Genomic DNA, 23,107 nt, shown 5'->3' with positions numbered 1-23,107 from the left:
AGCAGAGCTTCCCCTCCGATCTACAGCGATCTACAGCTACTGCACTTTTAAGTGCACTTGTAGCACAGAGTGGATTTCCATTTAGTAAACCAACCCCAGTGTCAGCAAAGGGTCCACTATGTTTCTTCCTTTTCTTTCCTTGAATTGCATTACAAGGTGTTCCCTTAAGCTGGCTACTTTGAAGCAGTAAGTTAAATCCTCCCATAAGGGCCAGTTCACACCATAGAAACGCAGTCTGGATGCATTCCGTATGGATTTCTTCATGCTCCTTTTTTACACGTTTCTGGTGCGTTTTTGATGCAATTTTGATGCTTTCCAGTGCATTTTTCCCCCCTCTTTTTTTCTTCACCAAACGGGGGGACATGTGCATTCTGGTGCAGTTTTGGTGCATGTATCTGCATTCCGGTGCATATTTGATGCATTTTACCACGTCCCAGTACTGTTCAGAAAAAATGCAGCATGTTCTACATTTTTTTCTGGAACTGGAACGCACTGGAACTGACAGCATTGGTGTAAACTGTGCCATTGGAAACCATATAACCTACTATCCAAGCATTTCTGATGCAGAAAAAAAAAAACGAACTGCACTGCATGTGGTGTGAACCAGCCCTTGAAACCTACCCCGGCTGTTTAAGGCATCCTGACTTTTTTTACCTTTATAATTTGACGGCCCAACACAGAAGGTGAGGGTCGGCAAGAGTTGATGGTGGTGGAGTGAACACATTTGCACGTTTATTTCCATTTATTCATGTTATGAATGCTCACCACTCAAGAAGGTTGGTTGAATATACTCTATTTGATTTTCTATGATTTTGACACATATTATTTGTAGTGGATTCAGGAATTGTTTTTTTTTATATATTATGTTTGAGAATACATTTAGTTTATGTTTTTGAGCACATGTATAAGTGTGTGTGTGTGTGTGTGTGGGGGGTAATACTCTGTTTTATATGAAGAAGAAACTAACTTGGTATCAGCCTCTTGCAATCCTCTATATAGCAGCTTGGGAGAAGGAGGGGCAGGACTGGGAGCCAATCATGTGAGTTGCATGCAAATGTGTTGACAAGGAACATGCGGATAGGAGGAGAGAGCAGAGTAAGCACAGGGGTTATCTCATCAGTCTGATGCTGCTTGTCACTGCCCAGTGAGCAGGATGGGGGTGAAGAGAGTATATCAGTGTATTTTTATTTATTATTTATATCTATAAGGCCATCCAAAGACAAAGCGATTTCCTTTCCTGCAACTGCGTGTTGCAGGAAAGAAATCACTAGATTCCCCCATCAACAAAGGCAGTGTTGGTGGGGGTATCCCTCCCATTGAGCCATTGAATTTCCCCTGACAGGAGAACACAGTGATTGTGGCTAGTGGCTGAAACAGCCACTTGCAACAATCGCATGTAAAATCCAGCAGGCTGGTTGTACTCAAGTGGATTGATTTATCAATCTCAGCCGGTTCCTGCTGAACTGGCCGAGATTCGAACCGTCTATGGCCAGCTTAATATAGATGATGAAATGGCGTAATCTACATGACTGTGTTGTCCAAGCATCACAAATACTGCTAATTAAAAAAAAAAAACTGCTATTGTGGGGCTGATGTCAAAATTAATCCTAGACAGGGCCACTGAAAAAATCAGTGAGCTCATAATAGGAGTTGTTCTCAGCAACAACCAGTCAAGTTTCATTCTTCACTAGATGGAAACATTTTTATTCTATCCAGCAAAAACTGCAGCTGTGATATGATCATATGTGTTGTGGAGCGCTGCAGTGCCAGCTACTGTTATGCTCTGTACACACGGTCGGATTTTCCGACGGAAAATGTGTGACAGGACCTTGTTGTCGGAAATTCCGACCGTGTGTAGGCTCCATCACACATTTTCCATCGGATTTCCCGACACACAAAGTTTGAGAGCAGGATATAAAATTTTCCGACAACTCCGACAAAATTCCGATCGTGTGTACACAAATCCGACGGACAAAGTGCCACGCATGCCTCAGAATAAATAAAGAGATGAAAGCTATTGGCCACTGCCCCGTTTATAGTCCCGACGTACGTGTTTTACGTCACCGCGTTTAGAACGATCGGATTTTCTGACAACTTTGTGTGATCGTGTGTATGCAAGACAAGTTTGAGCCAACATCCGTCGGAAAAAATCCTAGGATTTTGTTGTCGGAATGTCCGAACAAAGTCCGACCGTGTGTACGGGGCATAATAGTGCATTAAGATACCCTTCAAAGTTTAATGGCACCACTAATGGGGTGCAGTGCCTTGAAAAAGTATTCATACCCCTTGAAATTTTCCACATTTTGTCATGTTACAACCAAAAACGTAAATGTATTTTATTGGGATTTTATGTGATAGACCAACACAAAGTGGCACATAATTGTGAAGTGGAAGGAAAATGATGAAAGGTTTTCAATTTTTTTTACAAATAAATATGTGAAAAGTATGGCGTGCATTTTTATTCAATACCCCCGAGTCAATACTTTATAGAACCCCCCTTTCACTGCAATTACAGCTGCAAGTCTTTTTGGGGATGTCTCTACCAGCTTTGCACATCTAGAAAGTGATATTTTGCCCATTCTTCTTTGGAAAATAGCTCAAGATCTGTCAGATTGGATGAAGAGCTTTTGTGAACAGCAAATTTCAAGTCTTGCCACAGATTCTCAGTTGGATTTAGGTCTGGACTTTGACTGGCACATGAATATGCTTTGATCTAAACCATTACATTGTAGCTCTGGCTGTATGTTTAGAGTTATTGTGGAAGGTGAACCTCCACCCCAATCTCAAGTCTTTTGCAGACTAATAAGTTTTCTTCTAAGATTGCCCTTTTTTTAGCTCATCCATCTTCCCATCAACTCTGACCAGCTTCCCTGTCCTTGCTGAAGAAAAGCATCCCCACAACATGATGCTGCCACCACCATGTTTCACCGTGGGGTTGGTGTGTTTGGGGTGATGTGCAATGTTAGTTTTCCACCGCTCATACCATTTTGCTTTTAAAAAAAGTTTAATTTTGGTCTCATCTGACCAGAGCACCTTATTCCACATGTTTCCTGTGTCCCCCACATAGCTTCTCGCAAACTGCAAACGGGACATCTTATGGCTTTCTTTCAACAATGGCTTTCTTCTTGCCACTCTTCCATAAAGGCCAGATTTGTGGAGTTCACGACTAATAGTTGTCCTGTGGATAGATTCTCCCACCTGAACTGTGGATGTCTGCAGCTCCTCCAGAGTTACCATGGGGCCTCTTGGCTGCTTCTGTGATTAATGTTCTCCCTGCTCGGCCTGTCAGTTTAGGTGGACGGCCATGTCTTGGTAGGTTTGCAGTTGTGCCATACTCTTTCCATTTTCGGATGATGGATTGAACAGTGCTCCGTGAGATGTTCAAAGCTTTGGATATTTTTTTTATAACCTAACCCTGCTTTAACTACTTGCTTACAGGGCACTTAAACCCCCCTCCTATCCAGACCAATTTTCAGCTTTCAGCGCTGATGCACTTTGAATGACAATTGCGCGGTCATACAACACTGTACCCAAATGAAATTTTTATCATTTTTTTCACCACAAATAGAGCTTTCTTTTGGTGGTATTTGATCACCTCTGCGGTTTTTACTTTTTGTTAAAAAAATGTAAAAATCTGAATTTAAAAAAAAAACATTTTTAATTTTTTTATATTTTGTTATAAAAAATTTAAAACGGGTAATTTTTCTCCTTCATTGATGTACGCTGATGAGGCAGCAGTGATGGGCACTGATAGGCGGCAGTGATGGGCACTGATGGATGGCAGTGATGGGCACTGATGGGTGGCAGTGATGGGCACTGATGGGTGGCAGTGATGGGCAGCACTGGCAGGTGGCACTGATTGGCACTACAGGTGGACATTGGTAGGTGACACTTGTGGCATTGATAGGTGGCACTTGTTGGCATTGATAGGTGGCACTTGTGGGCACTGTTAGGTGGCACTGTGGGCACTGTTAGGTGGCACTGTGGGCACTGTTAGGTGGCACTGATGAGGCAGATGTTGTGCTTCCACTTCGGGCCCGATGTCCCTGACATGTGAGCCAGTGATCGGCTTTTTTTTTTCTACTCGCGCTGTCAGCGCGAGTAAAAAAAGAACGATTACCGATCTTTTGTTTACATCATGTGATCAGCTGTCATTGGCTGACAGCTGATCACATGGTAAGGGGCCAGGACCGGCCCCTTACTCGGATCGGTGATCAGCCGAGTCTCGGTGACTCAGCGATCACAGCGCACCCGGCGCGCGCCCTGTAGGGCGCGCGCAGGGAGCGTGCACAGGGGAGGCCGTCATATGACGGCCTCCCGGGAATGCAGGTCCACGCTGTGGCCGTCATTCGGCCATAGCGCGGATGTCTAGTGGTTAAACGTCTCCACAGCTTTATCCCTGACCTGTCTGGTGTGATCTTTGGCCTTCATGATGCTGTTTGTTCACTAAGGTTCTCTAACAAACCTCTGAGGGCTTCACAGAACAGCTGTATTTATACTGAGATTAAATTACACACAGGTGGACTCTATTTACTAATTAGGAGACTTCTGAAGGCAATTGGTTCCACTAAATTTTAGTTAGGGGTATCACAATAAAGGGGGCTGAATACAAATGCTCACCACACTTTTCAGATATTTATTTGTAAAAAAAAATTTGAAAAACATTTATCATTTTCCTTCCACTTCACAATTATGTGTCACTTTATGTTGGTCTATCACATAAAATTCCAATAAAATACATTTAGGTTTTTGGTTGTAACATGACAAAATGTGGAAAATTTCAAGGGGTATGAATACGTTTTCAAGGCTGTATGAGCATTGCTGTGCATTGTGGTAACTCATTGTAAAACATGCGTTTTATTGTGTGTTATCGCAGCACGTAAGTGTGAATGTGCCCTTAAAAATAAAATCTTTGTGCATCTATATGTGCATGTGCATTCATTTGTCAGTTTTGTCATTTAATATCTTCAAACTCAGTCTTTTAAGGTTTTATACAATTCTCTGGTGGTAAGAGTAAGAACAGATTCTGAACAATATATTTTGCCCTTCCCCAGCCACACTTGCCCATATGAAACATATAAAGAATTATGTCAGTGCTTATTGCAGTGACACGAAAGAAGGATGTCTCTCCCCCGTTCAGTCTGCTTTACTGGGATGCTCACGTTACACAGTGATTAAATGCAATATATCCGCACATTAAAGCGTTCCCTCTGGCGTCTGTCATGTAGCGCTCACTCATATGATGAATGTTAAGATCAATTGAATTCACAGAAAACATTCACCATAATCAATAATTCATCAATTTTCTCCGTTTCCAAGAAGCCATATTCTGGCCAAACAACAGAATGCCAATGTTGATGCCTCTTACAAAATAGACACAGACGTATTGAGTATAGCAAGAAGCACTGTGCAAAGTTTAGCCGCTCAAATCAACCAATCAGAAATCAATTTTCATGAATCCAATATTGGCTGCACCCTCAATGGTGTCAACAATCAAGTGAAACGACATTGATTGAAGGTCAGCCTCACGATGTAGTTTTAATCAAACTGTATCATATTGGAGAGATGATCCCTTCCGTGGATAGAGAGAGCTGGTAAGATTGTTTGGAGGGTGGTCCTAGACTGGTGATTTCATCCAGGGACATATTGATCCAAGTCAAGTTTTTGCATAGGGTGTATTACACCCCTGTGAGGCTCCATAAGATGTACTCGACACGTGATCCAAAGTGTCCTCGGTATCTTGTTCACCTAGGATCCTACCTGTACATGTTTTGGGACTGACGGATGTTTTTGAACTAATTAACCTAACATTGCAGATGTCCCTTCCAGCTTCCCCGGAGTTGGCTCCTCTGGGGATCATGAGGACGAGCAGCATTCTAATCATACCAAATTGCTAATTTCCTATCTATTATATTATACAAAAAAATAAATCCTCCTTAAGTGGACCTCTTCAACCCCCCAGTGGTGTCCTCCTGGGAAGCAATGGTGGATACTGCCTTGCCTATACATAAACGTACTTATATCAATCAAGGCAGTCCCTGGAAATATGATAATGTTTGGTCACCTTGGACCTCGGGCTAAGATGCGTTTAACTATTCCCATCTCTCACCCTAGCCCTTTTATCCCTCCTTTCTCTTTTACCCTCATTCCTTCCTATTCACCCACTCATCTTTCCTTTGTTGCTCTCTTCTTGCCTGCCTCGACCGTCACTTTTGTTTTTGGTAACAGGCGTTCTTCTGTGTCTCATACGCTAATACGCTAGTGCTGAGACTCATTGTTCTGTATGTTAGTGTATGTGGAATATATTCCATTGCATTGTATGATTGGGTCTTACTCAGCGCTTTTTTTCAGCAGGAACGCGGGGGAACCTCCAGCACTGAATCTATGTAATAGCATGGGGTGTAGGGTGTGCTGGAGGGTCTATTGATGTTGTCTGCTGGGGGATCTATTGTCACTGGTGGGGATCTGATTTTGTGTGAGGGTCTATTGTTGCTGATGGGGGATCTATTGTTGCTGGGGGGTCTTATGTTGCTGGCTGCTAGGAGATATGTTTTTGCTGCTGGCGGGGGGGGGGGGGTCTAATGTTGCTTTGGTGGATATTTTGTTACTGGGTGTGATAGTTTGTTGTGGGTGGTTCACTGTTGCTGCAGGGAATCTATTGTTGTTGGGGTGGAGTCCATTGTTGCTGGGGGAGTCTATTGTCGTTGGGTGGAGTCCATTGTTGCTGGGGAAGTTGATTGTTGTGTGGGGATCTATTGTTGGGATTCTATTGTTGCTGGCTGCAGGGGATCTATTTTACTGCGTTTCTTTTTATCTTTACCATGTTCCATACAAATGATTTAGCACCACGAAATGATACTTGGCTCTGTATTCTCTAAAAGGGGCAGTACTGGTAGGTGGGTAGGGGGTGGAATCAAGGGACGGTGTTCAGGGGTGGGTAGGGGGCAGAGACAAGGGGTGACTCAGATGGGGGGAGTTCCTGCACCTGTTCTCCGAGAAAAAAAGCCCTGGTCTTACTGTCTTATTATTACTTGTCTGTTATGTATGGCACTGTATCTTATTTACGAGACTATCTCTCCAGTAATGTTTTGTTTCTCAATAAAACACTCCTAATTTGTTAAAAAAAAAAAGTGTATCATGTAGTTACATACTCTATATAGCCTAACTTGTGGACACCTGACCATCACACCTACATATATGACCAAAAGTATGTGGACATCCCTCCAAATGATTACGTTTATGTGTTTTCAGTGAAAGGTTCTGTTAATGCTCAAGCATACAAAGACACTTAAGACAATTGTGCACTTCCAGCCTTGTGACAACAGTTTAGAGAAGGCCCTTTCCTGTTTTAGCATGACTGTGTCCCTGTGCACAAAGCCAGCTTCAAAAAGACATTGTTTGATGAGTATGGTGTAGAGCTTTAGTGGCCTGTCCAGAGCTCTGACCTCAACTCTATTGAACATCTTTGAGATGAATTGGATCGCTTGTTGCAGGATAGGTCTTCTTGTTCAATATCAATACTTGACCTCGTGCTATTTTGGTTGATTAAATAAAAAATTCCCACAGTTAAACTGAAAAATCTTATGGAAAGCCTTTCCAGGAGAGTGAGGGCTGTTATGTCCATGGTTTTGGGATGGGATGTCCAACAAGCTCATTTAGCAATGTGATGGCCCGGTGTCTACAAATGTTTGGCCATATAGTGTTATGTTCGAAAAGACAGATCTTTGTCAAACTCAACCCCCCTCAAAAAATAAAATAAAAACAAAACTTGGCAGCCTTTGAACCCTAAACACACAGCTGACCCAGAAGAAGACAAAAAAGTGTGGCCCAACATGGAAAACACATCCTGCCCGATCGCTAAAGACAATCACGTACTCCTTAAAGCAATATTCTACAAAGATATTTTTTTAGTATGTTAATAGCCATTATATTTTTTGCATTTAGTAACATATGCAGTACTTTATTGAAGCAATCTATTGAGTTGACCTTAAAGTTCGCAACATTCCACAGAGTTTACTATATGGACCACATTTGAGGAAATCATATCCCTGTTAATTGAATCTCCCTTTTTTAATATCATCATTGTTTTTTTTTGCTGCCTTACTGAACAGGGTTGAACCTATATTTCCTACATGCTAGACCAGTTGTCTTGTGTCACCCTTCTCCCCTACCCCTACCCCTACACTAACTACTTCTAGAATCCTGACAGAATTTCCTCACAAGTTACAGTTAATACTTCTTTTTGTGGATCTGCATTCAGTAGGTTTTTCTAAGCTGAAAAAAGTGAACATGGAAGAACAATTTTGTATTCACATCTTCAGATTATCGGCAGCTATGCAGCACATCTCAAGGGTCACACATGCAGATCTAATGGGGTGGTGGTGGTGGGGGGGGGCGCTTCCCACCTGCATGATTACATAGGAAAAACAATACAGCTGTGGTGCCAGTCAGAAGCCTAAAGCAGGCCATACATTATGCAATTTTATTTCCTTCAACCACAGGTTGAAGGAAAGAAAATGGCTTGATTCCCCCATTAACACAGTCAATGTTGATGTGGGAATCCCTTCTGCTGTGCTGTTGTATTCTGACAGTGGGAGGTTTCCCAGCTGTCAGAATACAATGATCACTGCTTGCAGCTACAGCCACTGGCAGTAATTATACGAAAAAGAAGAAAAACACAGGCTGGTTGTACTGAATCAGTAGAACCAGCTTGCTCATACAAAGATTGAAATGTGGCTGATTTCTTATGAACCAACTGAATTTTGATCCATCTATGGCTGGCTTTAAAGTGAACCCCATTGATGAGAAAGAAGCATGGTTCCCTAAAAGAACACAGTGGAAATATCTACAAACTAATGAAAGATACAAATGCCATTAAACATAGCTATTTGCAAATATTCAATGAACCATTTTTACTGCTCTTTTGTTCTTTTGCAAATTACAAATGTTCATCATGTGTTAAAGCTTGAGTGATAAACCCAAGCAAGGAATTCCAAAGACTTATGAGTAGACAAACTTCTAGTTTTCCTACTGCTCTGAGGCCAAAGATAAACTAGCAAGACTAGATAATCTGTCTTGATTATTCTAGTTGACCAGAGAATTAACAGATCTTCATCTTAAAGATATGTATCTATCTTTAAGATGCTGTGGATCACCAAACTCCACATTTGTTCCCTATCCTGTACATTTCTTTAGCTAAAAGTAGACCTCAGTCTTTGTTACAGCAAATCTGTGCTTTGGTCATATGTAGCAAACTGCTACTGGTTACTGTTATGCCGACCCTACCAACTGCCTACATTAATTTACCTTCCTCGCACTCCCTCACTGCTCTTTTCAGACCACCAGAAGCAGAAATAGAGAAAGGTTAAGGTCCCTCTTGCATCACCCTCCTCACTGACTTTGCATCTGATTGCCACCCTGTTCTAGTATCCCTTACTTAATTTAAACAAAGCATTTATACTTCTGAGCAGTGGCAGACCTTTCAGGGTCGCAGCAGTTGCACTTGCAACTGGGCCCTGCCGTTCTGCTGCTGTGGGGGGCAACAAGACACGGCATCTCCCCCTGCACCTCTGTTTTTCAGTTTGGGCTTGCAGTGGGGGGAGTGGGAGGCAGCGATCGGCAGCTCTATGGTGCCCGCGGGGCTAGTAGTTCTCCTCCCGAGTGTATACAGTGGAAAGGGGAGGGGCCTCTGACCTAGGCAGCTATCAGTTTCACTCTTCAGTGTACAAGTGAGTCAACTCTCTGCTTGTACACAGTTGCTGATAGCTGCCCGGGTCAGAGGCCCCTCCCCTCTCCACTATATACACTCGGGAGGAGAACTACAAGCCCCAGGGAGATTGCGTGGTCCACAGGCACCATAGAGCTGCCAATCGCCCCCTCCCACCTTCTTCTGTGCTGGGGGTTGGAGGTGCACATTCAGTGGAGACCAGCCAGATACACAGGAACCTCTGGAAGGGGGGGTGGCTGTCTGGGGACCCTAATGTAAGGGGGAGCCCTTTGGGGACCCTGATGTAAGGGGGGCTCTCTGGGGACCCTGATATATGGGGGGCTCTCTGGTGACCCTGATGTAAGGAGGGGGCTCTCTGGAGACCCTGATGTAAGGGGGGCTCTCTGGGGACCCTGATATATGGGGGGCTCTCTGGGGACCCTGATATATGGGGGGGCTCTTTGGTGACCCTCATGTAAGGGGAGGCTCTCTGGGGACCCTGATGTAAGGGGGTGCTCTCTGGGGACCCTAATGTAAGGAGGGGGCTCTCTGGAGACCCTGATGTAAGGGGGGCTCTCTGGGGACCCTGATGTAAGAGGGGGCTCTCTGGGGACTCTGATGTAAGGAGTGGGCTCTCTGGAGACCCTGATATAAGGAGGGGGGGCTCTCTTGGGACCCTGATATAAGGAAGGGGCTCTCTGGGGACCCTGATGTAATGAGGGGGCTCTGGGGACCCTGATGTAAGGGGGAGGCTCTTTGGGGACCCTGATAAAAGGACGGGCAGTCTGGGAACCCTGATGTAAGGGGGGTTCTCTGGGGACCCTTATGTAAGGGGAGGCTCTCCAGGGACCCTGATGTAAGGGTTGGGCTCTCCAGGGATCTTGATGTAAGGGGGGCTCTCTGGGGACTCTGATGTAAGGGGAGGCTCTCTGGGGACCCTAATGTAAGGGGAGGCTCTCTGGGGACCCTGATGCACTGAGGGGGGCTCTGGGGACCCTGATGTAAGTGGGGGATCTGAACTCAGATATGTAACAATTTTATTTATTAAACATATATATAAATAAATACATACACACACACATGTATATTGTATACATGTGTATGCCCGCCGAAGCGTATGACTTTCTTTACTTGCTCAGTTCTAACACCCTTCAAAGTATGAAAAATCTTGAGGCAGCCCAGTCTAAAATGTAAAAAACATAAATGTTACTTATCAATGGGAAACCTGAGCCTGCGCCAGCTGCCTTGATGAAATTAACTTCACATCAGATGTTCCCCCATAACATCAGAGGTCTCCCAATTATATCAGAGTGAGCCCCCTATAAATTAGAGGCCCCCACTACACATTTGAGCCCCTCATCTCCAAAGAGTCCCCCAGTCAAAGACTTCTCTCATCACATCAGAGTCCCCCTATTACAGGGCCCTCCAATCATGAAGTTCCCCCATCATCCCATCATAGAAACCCCCCCTACTAATCACACAGCCCCCCATCAAAGAGCCCTCAATCGCTCAGTCAACCCTATCATAGAACCTCCAATCACAGAGTTCCAAATCAAAGAGTCCCTCAACCACACAGTCCACTCTTCTTATCAGAACCCTACCTTGTGGCTCCAGCAGCACAGCAAAAGGCAGGCGGTAAATGAGGTCCAAAAGAGGCAGACTTCTGTCTTATCCTGAATGCTGGGGGTAGTCCTACATACAGGCTGCCCTAGATTAACACCATGTGTAGCCTTGGTGTAAATGATCTAGCCACCAACACCAAAGCAATAAGTGATGCCATGCATCCTGCCCTAGAACATCATTAGTTGTTATGGTGCTGGCAGCCAGCCCATCCGCACCATGGTAACTCATGCCACTCATCCAGGTCAGACTGTGTTCTGTGCTTGCACAACTGTGGGGGAATCCAAACAGTGCTAATATTTCTCCACTCTATCCAAAACAAAAAAAAAGTTTTACATATACTGTAGCTACACATTATGTGATCATAGATAAGGTTGAAAGTCAGCCTTAATTTAAATAATTTAGGATAACCGGTGTTTGCTTTACACATTTAATCTTTTTAAGTCATTAGGCTGGACAGTTCGCACAATGCGCTCTCCACTAGTGTTACCCAGGAAAGCAATGTCCTAACCACTAAGAACAAAGCAACACAGTGAGATGAAGTCCCTTCTCCACCATCATCATTGATGAAATCATGCATGTAATGTGGTACCATACATAGTCCCGAGAGGGTCAAATGGAAGCCATAGTGGTGTACTTTTCATCCATTTGCTGCCCATTGCCCTCAGTGACAGTACCTTTTATAGCACAGGGTAGGAAAATGGCCCAGACTATCTAGCATCCTGTATGACGTAGGACCCCAGCAGATCTATCTATCTAATTTTACTATCTATCAGGCACATAATCCATGTAGTGCTTTGCAGCACTGACTCTGAGGTCCTGGGCCCAGTTCCAACTTGTCATATTGGGTGTTCCTCCAATATTTCTGAGGGGTTTCTTCTGGTGTCCCATTTTTATCTCATAATTTAGCTTTACACTGGTTAGATAATTAGCTTTTACTCAAAGTAGCCCTAGAATAAATGTGTACATCATTACCTATTTATATATTCACAAAAAAATTAACACAATCCAGGAAAATGAAAAAAAAAAAAATCAACATACAATTCAGGAAATGCCTTACTGTCAGATTCCGAAACAATATTTTTCACTAGCAACAGAAAAAAAGCGAGTGATTTTCTTTCCCAATCGTTGACTGGAAACATGAAATAATGCATGAGGCAGTATGCCACAGGGCATCTGTATGTCTCCTCTACTGCGGACATGCTTCTACACTGGAAACACAAATTACTTTCTCCACCAAAGCCAAGCTCGATAATGCGTCTTATCAACACGTTTCTTTTACACACAGAATCAAGCTAAACTGACGGTGGAAAAGGGAAGAAGAGTGAGCTGACTGCTGGAATTATTCAGAACACTAATATCCATTTGTAGGGTAATGGTACTGGTGGCAATCGCTCACTCTTATGAACGTATTGGGTCATTCACCACCCCAGCAATTTTTGAAGTGAGGGAAGGTCTAGATTAATGGATAAACGCTGCCTGAAAGTCACTTAAATAATTCAAGGGGTAGAGAAGTATAATGCCCCGTACACACGGTCGGATTTTCCGACGGAAAATGCGTGATAGGACCTTGTTGTCGGAAATTCCGACCGTGTGTAGGCTCCATCACACATTTTCCATCATATTTTCCGACAACAAAATCCGTTGTCGGAAATTCCGATCGTGTGTACACAAATCCGACGGACAAAGTGCCACGCATGTTTAGAATAAATAAAGAGATGAAAGCTATTGGCCACTGCCCCATTTATAGTCCTGACGTACGTGTTTTACGTCACCGCGTTCAGAACGATCGGATTTTCCGACAACTTTGTGTGACCGTGTGTATGCAAGACAAGTTTGAGCCAACATCTGTCGGAAAAAATCCTAGGATTTTGTTGTCGGAATGTCCGAACAAAGTCCGACCGTGTGTATGGGGCATAAGTCAGGCAGGCAGTATAATAGGGTTACACAAGGTGTATCAACCCTTTAAGGCTTGTTCAGACCTATGTGTTTTCCCAAGCACTTAACATTTAAAATTTGTGTGCATGTTCAAGAATGGAACACTTTAGTGTTGGTGACGTGACTCCCATAGTATGCCCCTAAACCCCAGCATGATATTGCATTACAGAGTGTGCATTGATAGAAGTGCACTTAGGGTGCATTAAAACTGCTTTGAGATTACATCACTGACATCCTTCCTATACAATTGCCCTATGCTGGACTACAGAACTCAACATCTCCCTTTCCTCTTCTCCATAACATAAGGATCCCTTGGTATCCAGAAGAAGAATAACAGCAGAATGCGTAGGGGGCTGTGTCAGGCACATTTGTAGCATTCGGTCCCTCACATCTGGAAATTGTGTTGTCGAGGGACCTGGATTGAGTATACCTGGCCTCCCCAGGTAAGAAAAATAAAAATCCTTGTGGTATGAGTTAGAGGGAGGTGGGTTCATAACTTTTCTGGAGTAGGGCTTTTGGATTTCAGGGGCAGAGTTTTTAACTCAAATGGGAAATTATGAGCTCATTGGATTTCTGGCGGGATCAAAAGGTATTTTTCTGTACTTACAGTTTTTGTAAAGAGATGCAACATAAGCTTGCCATGGTTGCATTGACTGTAAACTATATCCGTGTGAATCTGAACATTACAGATAAGCCTGGAGAATGAACATACTTTTATCAACCCAGCACCCTCTAAGTAACTACAACTCCCAACTTGCTTTAAGATGTAATTCCTCAATAGTGAGAGAACAGTCAATTCCCCACATCTTGTCAAATATGAATAATACATCTCCTTTTTGAAAGCTGGTTTCCGAGCTATTGCTGAAAGCCATAGTCATTTATTGTAAAATAATAACAATGACAAGGGTACTTTTGTTCCCATCACAAATATCATACTAAAAGAGCAACACTGACAATTTAATGACGCATTGTATACTGATGAATTGTAAGGAAATGTAAGTTAATTTTGCAACATAGCATTTGTTGGCTATGACTTAAAATTATTTTTTATTGACCAAAAAAATAAAAACTGTTTAAAAAGTCTTAACCATTTTAGATTTTAGAAAACAGATACCATAACTAAAAATTGTCTTTTTTTGCTTTCAGGCTTATTGATTGTATATTCCTTCTGCTTACTTTGTGATTCTTTTTTAGCAACTGCCTACTGGGAAAATTCGGAAGTCACAGCGTCCAATCAGAGGTCATCCTTCAGTAATCTGATTTCAGTAAAAACTCAGTTACTACCAGTAGCTGGAATTTGCATATCAGCTTACATCTCCATGCTCCATTACTGAAATAGCTAATACGAAGGTAGATATGAAAAGCTACTCTCTGGATTATTTATTGAAGACATGCAAGGACCAATGATGATGTGCAAAACGCCTTCTTTCTCAGATAAACAAAATAAGATTGCCGATTGGCTGCTGTCATTTTCTGCATACTACTTTTGCATTACTGAATAAACACAGATGCTGGGAATCCAATAAATAAAAATAAAAAGTTTTAAAGAATGGCGAAAAAGAAAAGATTTATCTCTTTACTTGTGTATGTCTTTAGGTATATTTATATTTTTCAGTGCTATTGGGCTCATGGAAGAAGGGTAGGGCCAACAGCAAAGAAAATGTTCAAAACAATCAATGTTCTGTAGTTGGATGAGGGCAAGGTTAATTTTGATTGGCTGTTATGTGTTACTGCACTTTGCACATCCTTCAATAATAAACCCGTATCTGGCTTTCCTACCAGAAGCAGTCCGTTAAATCCTAAAAGGATTACCTAGGGACTTCCCGTAAGGTGCTGGCAAAAAGGGAAATTTGCTTTCCCAGAGCTATGCTCAGATATCGCTCACAGGTGGCTGGAAAGAAAAACCCCTTAAGATGGGAAGCCAGCGTAGACAATGAGCTTGATGCAGTGTGACTGGCAGAGGATAGAGAAAGCTGGAGGACTGCAGTGTGGCTAATACGAGAACAAAAATTCCAGCAAAAAATAAAGCAATAATACTTTTCACCATTGCTCTACCACCTTGGAAAAATAAATACGACATCTTAAATAAAGGGGGTTATTCTACTCCCCCTCCAACCCAAAGTGTAAGATTGTTTTTTACTCTCACAATTTAACTCCTGGTGAGTCAATATTGCCTATCTGATAGACCCAATGGAAAAGCCAACAGCAAGCTGAAGGAGCTTGCTGTGCAAGTGTGCAGGTTCTCCACGCTGCTTACTAATTGAGAGGTCATGGCTTAGCGTTGTCAGCTATAAACAGGAAGTGCTATTACTGGCAAGATCTCCAGGTAAAAAAAATTGCAACAGATTTGCAAAAAAATGATTTGCTTAAGAAAACTGAATATAGTTATGTGAGATGGCAAACATAATGAAAATTCATATATATATATATATATATATATATATATACAGTATATGCATACAATTTAATAGACAAATATATCATATCTTTTAAATTCTTAAAAATTAAAATGTAATGCAGTCCATCTAGGAAAAAATCTGCAGTTCCCTAACTGGATAAAATAACATATTTCTGATAAAATATCTCTGTGTCCAATTTTAAGTGACCCTATAATATAAAATTCACTCGGAGTGCTGCCATTTTGAATAATTATCTCTGGTTTTCAGGCACTGAACAGCAACAAACTGACTTCTTATGGCTTCCTGTTACAGGATACTTGGCAATGACAACATAAATTAAAAAAAAAATATGTGACGTAGATATTGTTTGAGACATAGTCACAGTTTCAATTTAAATGTATTTATTTGAATGATAAACAAGATAAAGTATATTGTACCTTTTTCAGTACTGAAAACTGTTGGAATTGGGTTCCAAATACAGGACAGGATGCACAGAAGCAACAATTTGCTTAACTGCCAACGTGGCGCACTCAGTTCCCATGCAATTGTTTAAATGCAACGTACATGGATCGTAGGTAGTCCCCTACATTGACAGAAAGCTGACCATGAGACACCAGGTCTAACAACTGATAATGAAAACACATTATCCAAACCAATAGCAAAATTTAAATACAAGCAATTCCGTTATGGAAAACCAGGAACTCCAACTTGTTAGGATAGAAAACTGCATTTTTCACTGAGACAAACATCTCGTAATGGCTACAATGAAATTTGTCTAGGCCTTTTGGCACAATAATGAGTTAACATGTAACACTGTAAAGGGGCCCTTCATAATAAATGTGGATAGTGGTGTTAGTAACATAAGAGAAGTATTATTTTCCTATTAAGTCTTAGTGCATACAAAATATTACGCAAAAGGATTAGTATGAAGAAGATACCGTTGTACGCTTAATACATGACTCCACAGCATACAGCAATGTTCCTAAGTAATATTAGGTAATAATGTACATAGGTAATAATACATGTAAGTGATAATATGTGATATTGATTTGCTCATATACACAAAAGCATTGATGTATGCATACGTATACAAATACATATACTAATGTGTATCAATTATTAAAGCAGACACATATGTGAGCATGTTTCATTCCCCATGCAGCACAGATCTATACTGTAACATTTACAGCATGAAAAGATTGCACATATTTGTGCTCCTATCTCAGCAAATGTCACACAGGCACATCTTGGCTAGAGGTATAGATCACATCTGTGTACATTCAATTAATTCTCCTCTTTCACTAGATACAGGTCAATGTCTCCCAGGGATATCAAAAGGGAACTGATAAATGAGAACAAAGGCTGTCACTTCCACCTATCCTTATATAATGGTGGTGAATGAGTGACCCTATAGACAAGGATCTACAGCTGCTCAGCATCGCCAAGCCTGGAACAGCTAACGCCTCCCCAACCTCAGCATCTAATGGGTTAATGATGCATGGCAAGTGGGGGTGGGAGGAAGAGAGTCGTTGATTAAGGAGCTTGAAATTCCACAATAATAATGCTTTATTCGAATGTAATAGAATTTAAAGGTTCAGGGGAGAATGGATGGACTTGCACAGAGCGGAGTGGAGTCAGGTAGGAATGTGCTCTGTGAAGGGAGGGGAGTAAAGGTATGAGATGTTGACAGATTAGGATAAACAGAAAAGGAACCGATTGCTGATAACTGAGACATTTGGGTTTACTCCACCACGCAGAGCAAAGAACAATAATGGTGTGCAAAGTGAAAATACCCACCAATCAGAAATTCCCCACCAATCAGAAATTCCCCTTCACCGATGTTACTGCAGTCAACTAAAACCCCATTGGTTGCTATGGGTTACTGCACTGTGTACAATATGGTTGCTTTCAGCACTGCGTTAATGCTTTAAGGAGCAGCTAAGCAACTGGGGTGGAACTGCATGTCCCAGCAGGTAGAGCAGGCTAATTCTTGTAGTTCCACTCCAACTGGAGAGCCACATGTTGCCACACTGGCCTAGGTCACTGAAACTTTGTAACATGCTGGAAGGAGTGCATCACCCCAGACACAATGCATGACAGTCTTTGAGCCATCATCTCACATTTGTAAAAGGTGCCTGTGGTTCTTCTCAATTTTCAAGGAACCCCTTTAAACCTGTGACATGAAGCATTATCAGCTAGTAACCCTTTGGCTGCCAAAATTGCTCCCCCTCCCCCTCATGAATAAATAAAAAATACTTAAGGTACTTACCAATCTGAGTAATGTTTGGAAAATAGGGCAATTGACCCCAAGCAACTCACATTTGTAATATCTCCTAGTGCCTGTGGCCCTTCACAATTTCCAAGGAACCCCTTTAAACCCATATCATGGAGCATTATAAGCCAGCAACCCTTTAGCTGCGAAAGTCGCTCCCCTTTCCCCTCAATAAAAAAAACAAAAAAAAAACAACAGGCTTCAGGTACTTACCGATCTGAATAATGTTTGGAAAATTGGGGAAATTGACCCCAAGCACTGCCCCTATAAAGCTGGTGCAGAAGAAGGCAAAAATGTACTGCATATTTCCTTTTGCATTGGCGGAGAAGAAAGATGAGCCCTACTTCCCAAGCAAAGATTCTTTGTTGCTGCTTGTCTGGAGGATGGAAAGCTCCTCTCGAAGTCTCTGAATGAGCACCCTCCTGGCCTTCCAAGCTGTACTGAGGCTCCGAGCTGTGGATGCAGCAAGCACACAGGAATAGCTGTTGATGCTGTTATGTGTTTTTTTTTTTTTGGTGTCTCTCTCCTTGGTGCTGAAAACAAGCTTTGCTCTCTGTTCCAGGTCTTCCCAGTGATTCTGCGCTTCCCTTGCTAATCTGTGCCTCTTCCTTTCTCCATCCAGTGCTTAAAATGCTGCCTTAACATCAACTGACAGAAGGATTAACTGAACAGTGAGAGAAAGAGAGAGGGTCCTCCTCATTCACCCAGACACACACTAGAACATACATTACACTCTCTCTGTCTCTCTACACTCCATCATGCTAATGTGCCTTTATTACTGTAGCCAAGCAACTGCCTCACATTCCCCAGCCCCTCTCTCCATCCTTCTGATAGGAGCCAATGTACTGTAGCTGAGGGTAATCTCTGCATCCTTCTGTCCCTAATACACCCCCACACCCTCCTGGAGTGTTAACAATATGGGCACCCCTCCTCCCTTTGGTGTCATGGTGTCACATAATATTCCCTCCCTATATAAAAGTGTATGGTCTAGCCTACCTGAGCTTTTTCCACCCTGGATTTCTAAATATACATACCCCCTTGATACATTGGTTTCCTCGATACAACATTTTTCATCACTGAGAACTCAAAGTCGGAGATGTTGATGGCAGAGTTTTGACACCAAAAAAAAAGTAAAAACAAAAAAACATAAGGTCTCAAACTCTAACCCCTAACCTATCTATTAGGCATGCCATAACACTTTAACCCCTGCATCTAGTCACCCAATTCATAACCTCTACAAGTAGCCTGATCTCCTATCCTCCCCTTAACATGTCACCCCAAAAACCTTACCTATAACTTTTAACCTTCATTTGAAAATGTAGCTTAACACTAAACCTGCTGAAATTTAACCTTACACTTGAACTTTAATGTTAACCATAATTGAAATGAACTCTTCAATTAACCCCTAAACCTAAATTTGAAGCTTCAGGGAAAACAAACAATTACCCTTGTAGTGGGACTACCCCCACAATTCAAGGGTTAAGTGCTAATTCATACCTAGGGTACAAGTAAAAAAGATTTTTACTGACTCCTTCACTTCCGTAGAGTTCCCTCCATACTATAAGGCCACCCTTCACAACCTGTACTCTATGGCACTCCAGCAGTTGCAGGCATCCTGACATAATCAAGTACAATGCAGGTTTAATAGCCCTGCATTGTATGGGAGAATGCAGAGAAACCATCTGCAGGACCGCAGCCCAGAACATCAGAGAGAAGAGTTGTATACTGACTTCTGGGGGAGAGAGGGATAACTGTAGATAAGTAAAATCCTTTTAACTGGTAACTTTTGCAGTGAGGAGGAGCCTACTGCAAGAGATTTATTTATTTTTTCCCTTGAGTTCAGCTTTAATCTCTTCACCAGTTTTGTTTTTTTGGTACCAATAGTCCATGGTCTTGCAACAGTGCCTAAATCCTGGTGACTGAAACCAACTTCTCTGCTCCTGGGTATAGGACAGGAGTTTTGTATAGAGAGGCCAGCAGAGCTAACTGCCCAATGAACAGAGTCAACAGTAGCACAGTGTAAAAAAATATTAATTGTTAGAAATATGGAGCTGCAATTATCCAACACCTAACCTACTTCCTCATAGTGGGATTGTGACTAATATGATTCAAACCCTATACCTGACACCCTTACAAACATTTAAGCTTTTTCTGAACCAAGTACTGCAAGGAGCAGACTGTACAAGTTTGGTCACCAAGAGTTACTTTGCTAAAGCCACAGGAAGAATTCTGATGGGTTGCTAGAAGTAAAACATCTGGTACTTTGAACTTTGCTCCTGTGTGGTTTTATTGAATAAGTACCAATATATACAACAAAGCTGATACATGATCACAGACAGAAGGAGCCCCCTAGGAGCAGGGAACTGGAACTTTTTGTTGGTTCAGTACTGTTAAGTTAGAACATTAGTAAATCAGATTTAAATGAATACATTTATTCCTCCAAGGGTGTCAAAATCCAAACAACAAATGTAATATATTGCAGCTTAGAGGATCTAATTTAGAATACCGTGTCGAGTTCTTGAAACCTCATTTGCAAAAAGATACTGATAAGGTAGAATGAGTGCAGAGACAAGCAACACAAATAGTGAAAAGTCTGGGGATTAAAACATATCAGGAGAGACTTTAGGAACTTATTATGTACAGTCTTGAGGAAAGAAGGTACAGAAGAGACATGATTGAAAACCTTTAAATACATTAAGCATGCGTAAGGTTCAGGAGGGCAGTACTTTCAGTATGAAGCTAAGATCACGAATACGGGAACATGACATCAGACTAGCAGGAGGAAAGTTCAGAGCGTATCTTGGAAAGTACTATTTTACCGAAAGAGTAGTTGTTGCTTGGAATAGACTTCCACCAGAGGTTGTATGTCAGTCAACAATAATCAATAACCATAAAATCGGTTTACTTTCCCAGTGACAGTCACACATTTTAAAAATTTGTAACACAACATCATTATTATATCATGCCTGCAGGCACACATGCAATCTTAGGCTACCTTCCTTGAGGTTAAAGCGGAGCTCCACCCAAAAGGGGAACTTCCACTTTAAGACCTCCTCCCTGACTCCTGTTTATGAAACTGAGCTTTTGGGGAGAAGGGGGGAGCGGGTACCCGATTTTGTCAGGTACCCGCTCCCACTTCTTTTCCGGTCGCCTTAGGTGATCAGAAGCGAAAGTTCTACATGACAGGTCCCAGAAGACTTTGGGACCAGTCACAGAGCGCAGCACCACTTGACATGCACAGTGGGCACACGGCCGTGAAGCCACAAGTTGTCACAGCTGCATGGCCATAGCGAAGATGGTGCCGCAGAGGGAGGACACAGGGTGAAAATGGCTGGGGTGAGTGCACTGCTGGATTGTGAGGTAGGTGAGTGTGTGTTTATTGAAAGTCAGCAGCTACACTTTTTTCAGCTGCAGACTTTTAATAAACACAAAAATGAGCGGAGCTCTGCGGGGGTGTAAATGTTCATTTATTTTTTTTTAAATAACAAACATGTTATACCTCCTCTGTGCAAGGGTTTTGCACAGAGTGGCCCCGATCATCCTCCTCTAGGGTCCCCCAGTGGCGCTTCTGGCTCCTCCCCGCATCGAGTGCCCCCTCAGAGACTCGTATTCCAAGGGGACACTCGCGCGGACACGCTCCCAAGTCCTGCTGCTGTGTCCATTGTGTCCCCAACTGTGTCCCCAACTCCCGTGTCACTGGATTTGATTGACAGTAGCGGGAGCCAATGGCTGCTGCTGCTATGAATCTATCCAATGAGGACCCTGAGACAGCAGCTAGACTGCTGGGCTCGTTCTCATCGCTGGAAAGATTGGGTTCAGATAAGCATTGCATGGAAGAGGAAAACCTCAAACAGCCATAAACGACCGGACACCAGCAGATATAACAGGCTGGAAGCAGGATGGATAACACTCTCCACACTCGATTCCTGTTTTCACAATGTTGAATCCATGTACATATTTTGGCCCATGCAATAAAAGTAAATGTGCCTCATAGTGCAGTAAGCTTTATAAAATGCTTTATTAGTAAGAAAACGCTATATCGCACTCACATGCTCTAGATGAAAAACAGGCACTGAATAGTGGCTTAAAACTGCCAAAAAAAAGGCTGCCGCTTCCTGACATACACTCTCCTCCCTACGCATTTCGTCATACGTTGACGTCACTTTTTGACCCCTGTAATAATGGTCCAAAGAGGAGGGTAAGAGGCAGTGTGTCTGGATGCCGATGGTGGTGATTCTCTCCTTTACGTTTTTCTGCTGTATCCTATGGACCTTACCATTATTATTTTCAATTGATGATCAGAAGGGATCTATGGACATTTCCTAACGCTGCACTTATTTTATATAGTTAGATTGCATAGTGTATGGTCAGCTTTAGCCTGTTGCTTTTAGAAATCCAAGGGTTGCCTTTGTATGGTCTATAAAAGGTTTTTTTAGGCTGTTATACATTTTAATCACACCTCCGGTATCAGGAAGAGGGATTCAAGATCCAGTTCATCCAAAAGTGACAGTACAGTTATAGGTCTGTAGCTCCCTCCTCTGATTAGGTTGTTAGGGAAATTTTTGGCTCCATTGTAGTGAATCGAGCAGTGATTGATTGTGTAAGTATGTTCAGGGTTTCCTGAGCTGGGAGTTTGATTACTTCCACCTGCCCCTGAAGAGAAGTTTCCAGAGCAAAGGGTGGAAAATTCAGTTGAACATTTATCATGCCCAACTGATCTCTGGAAGGAAACATCCAGACGGTGGCTGGGGAGGTGATAAATATGCAGAAGGCCTTCGCTGAGTGTTCTTTCCTCTCCAGGAGGTTTCCAGTTCCTGTGGGGCTGCTGCCCCTGGGAGAGAGTTAGTGAGACAGAGATTGCAATTTGGGCCTCAGCAGGAACTGGGCTGAAGGCCTGGAAAAAATTGCTAGAGGATTATTTGCTGCAGGGCACTATTCTGAAATCAAGATCTGAAGGAAGATCTTTTGTCTCCCCCATTGAGGATCTACCTATGGATGCTGGGTGGGACACTGTGAGTAAAGATCTTGTGTGGAACTTATAGCTGTGTGAGCGCTATATGAAAATTAAGCACCAGAGGTAGCTTTGTGGACTGCTGCTGTAGGATCCTACATATGCTGGCCATTCCCTATTACCTCCAAAAAAGGGAAGATTAGACAGAGAAGTGTGTCCTC

The 23,107-nt window shown here is 42.5% G+C and overlaps 1 protein-coding gene across 4 annotated transcripts in view; it reads right to left on the bottom strand.

Moving 5' to 3' along the window:
- Positions 1 to 18,840, bottom strand: part of GRIA1 (glutamate ionotropic receptor AMPA type subunit 1) — a 462,487-nt gene extending 443,647 nt beyond the window's left edge. For all 4 annotated transcript variants that reach the window (XM_073621138.1, XM_073621139.1, XM_073621140.1 and 1 more), the window contains exon 1: positions 18,149 to 18,840. In XM_073621138.1, the coding sequence (XP_073477239.1) occupies positions 18,149 to 18,239 (91 nt within the window). In that variant the 5' untranslated portion in view covers positions 18,240 to 18,840. The remainder of the gene's footprint in view (positions 1 to 18,148) is intronic.
- Positions 18,841 to 23,107: the final 4,267 nt, after the last annotated feature.

The sequence above is a fragment of the Aquarana catesbeiana genome, linkage group LG03 (assembly GCF_042186555.1).
Source record: "Aquarana catesbeiana isolate 2022-GZ linkage group LG03, ASM4218655v1, whole genome shotgun sequence".
NCBI classification, from domain to species: domain Eukaryota; kingdom Metazoa; phylum Chordata; class Amphibia; order Anura; family Ranidae; genus Aquarana; species Aquarana catesbeiana.
The sequence above is the reverse complement of the archived record's forward strand: the minus strand, read 5'-3'. Positions and strand labels throughout refer to the sequence as shown.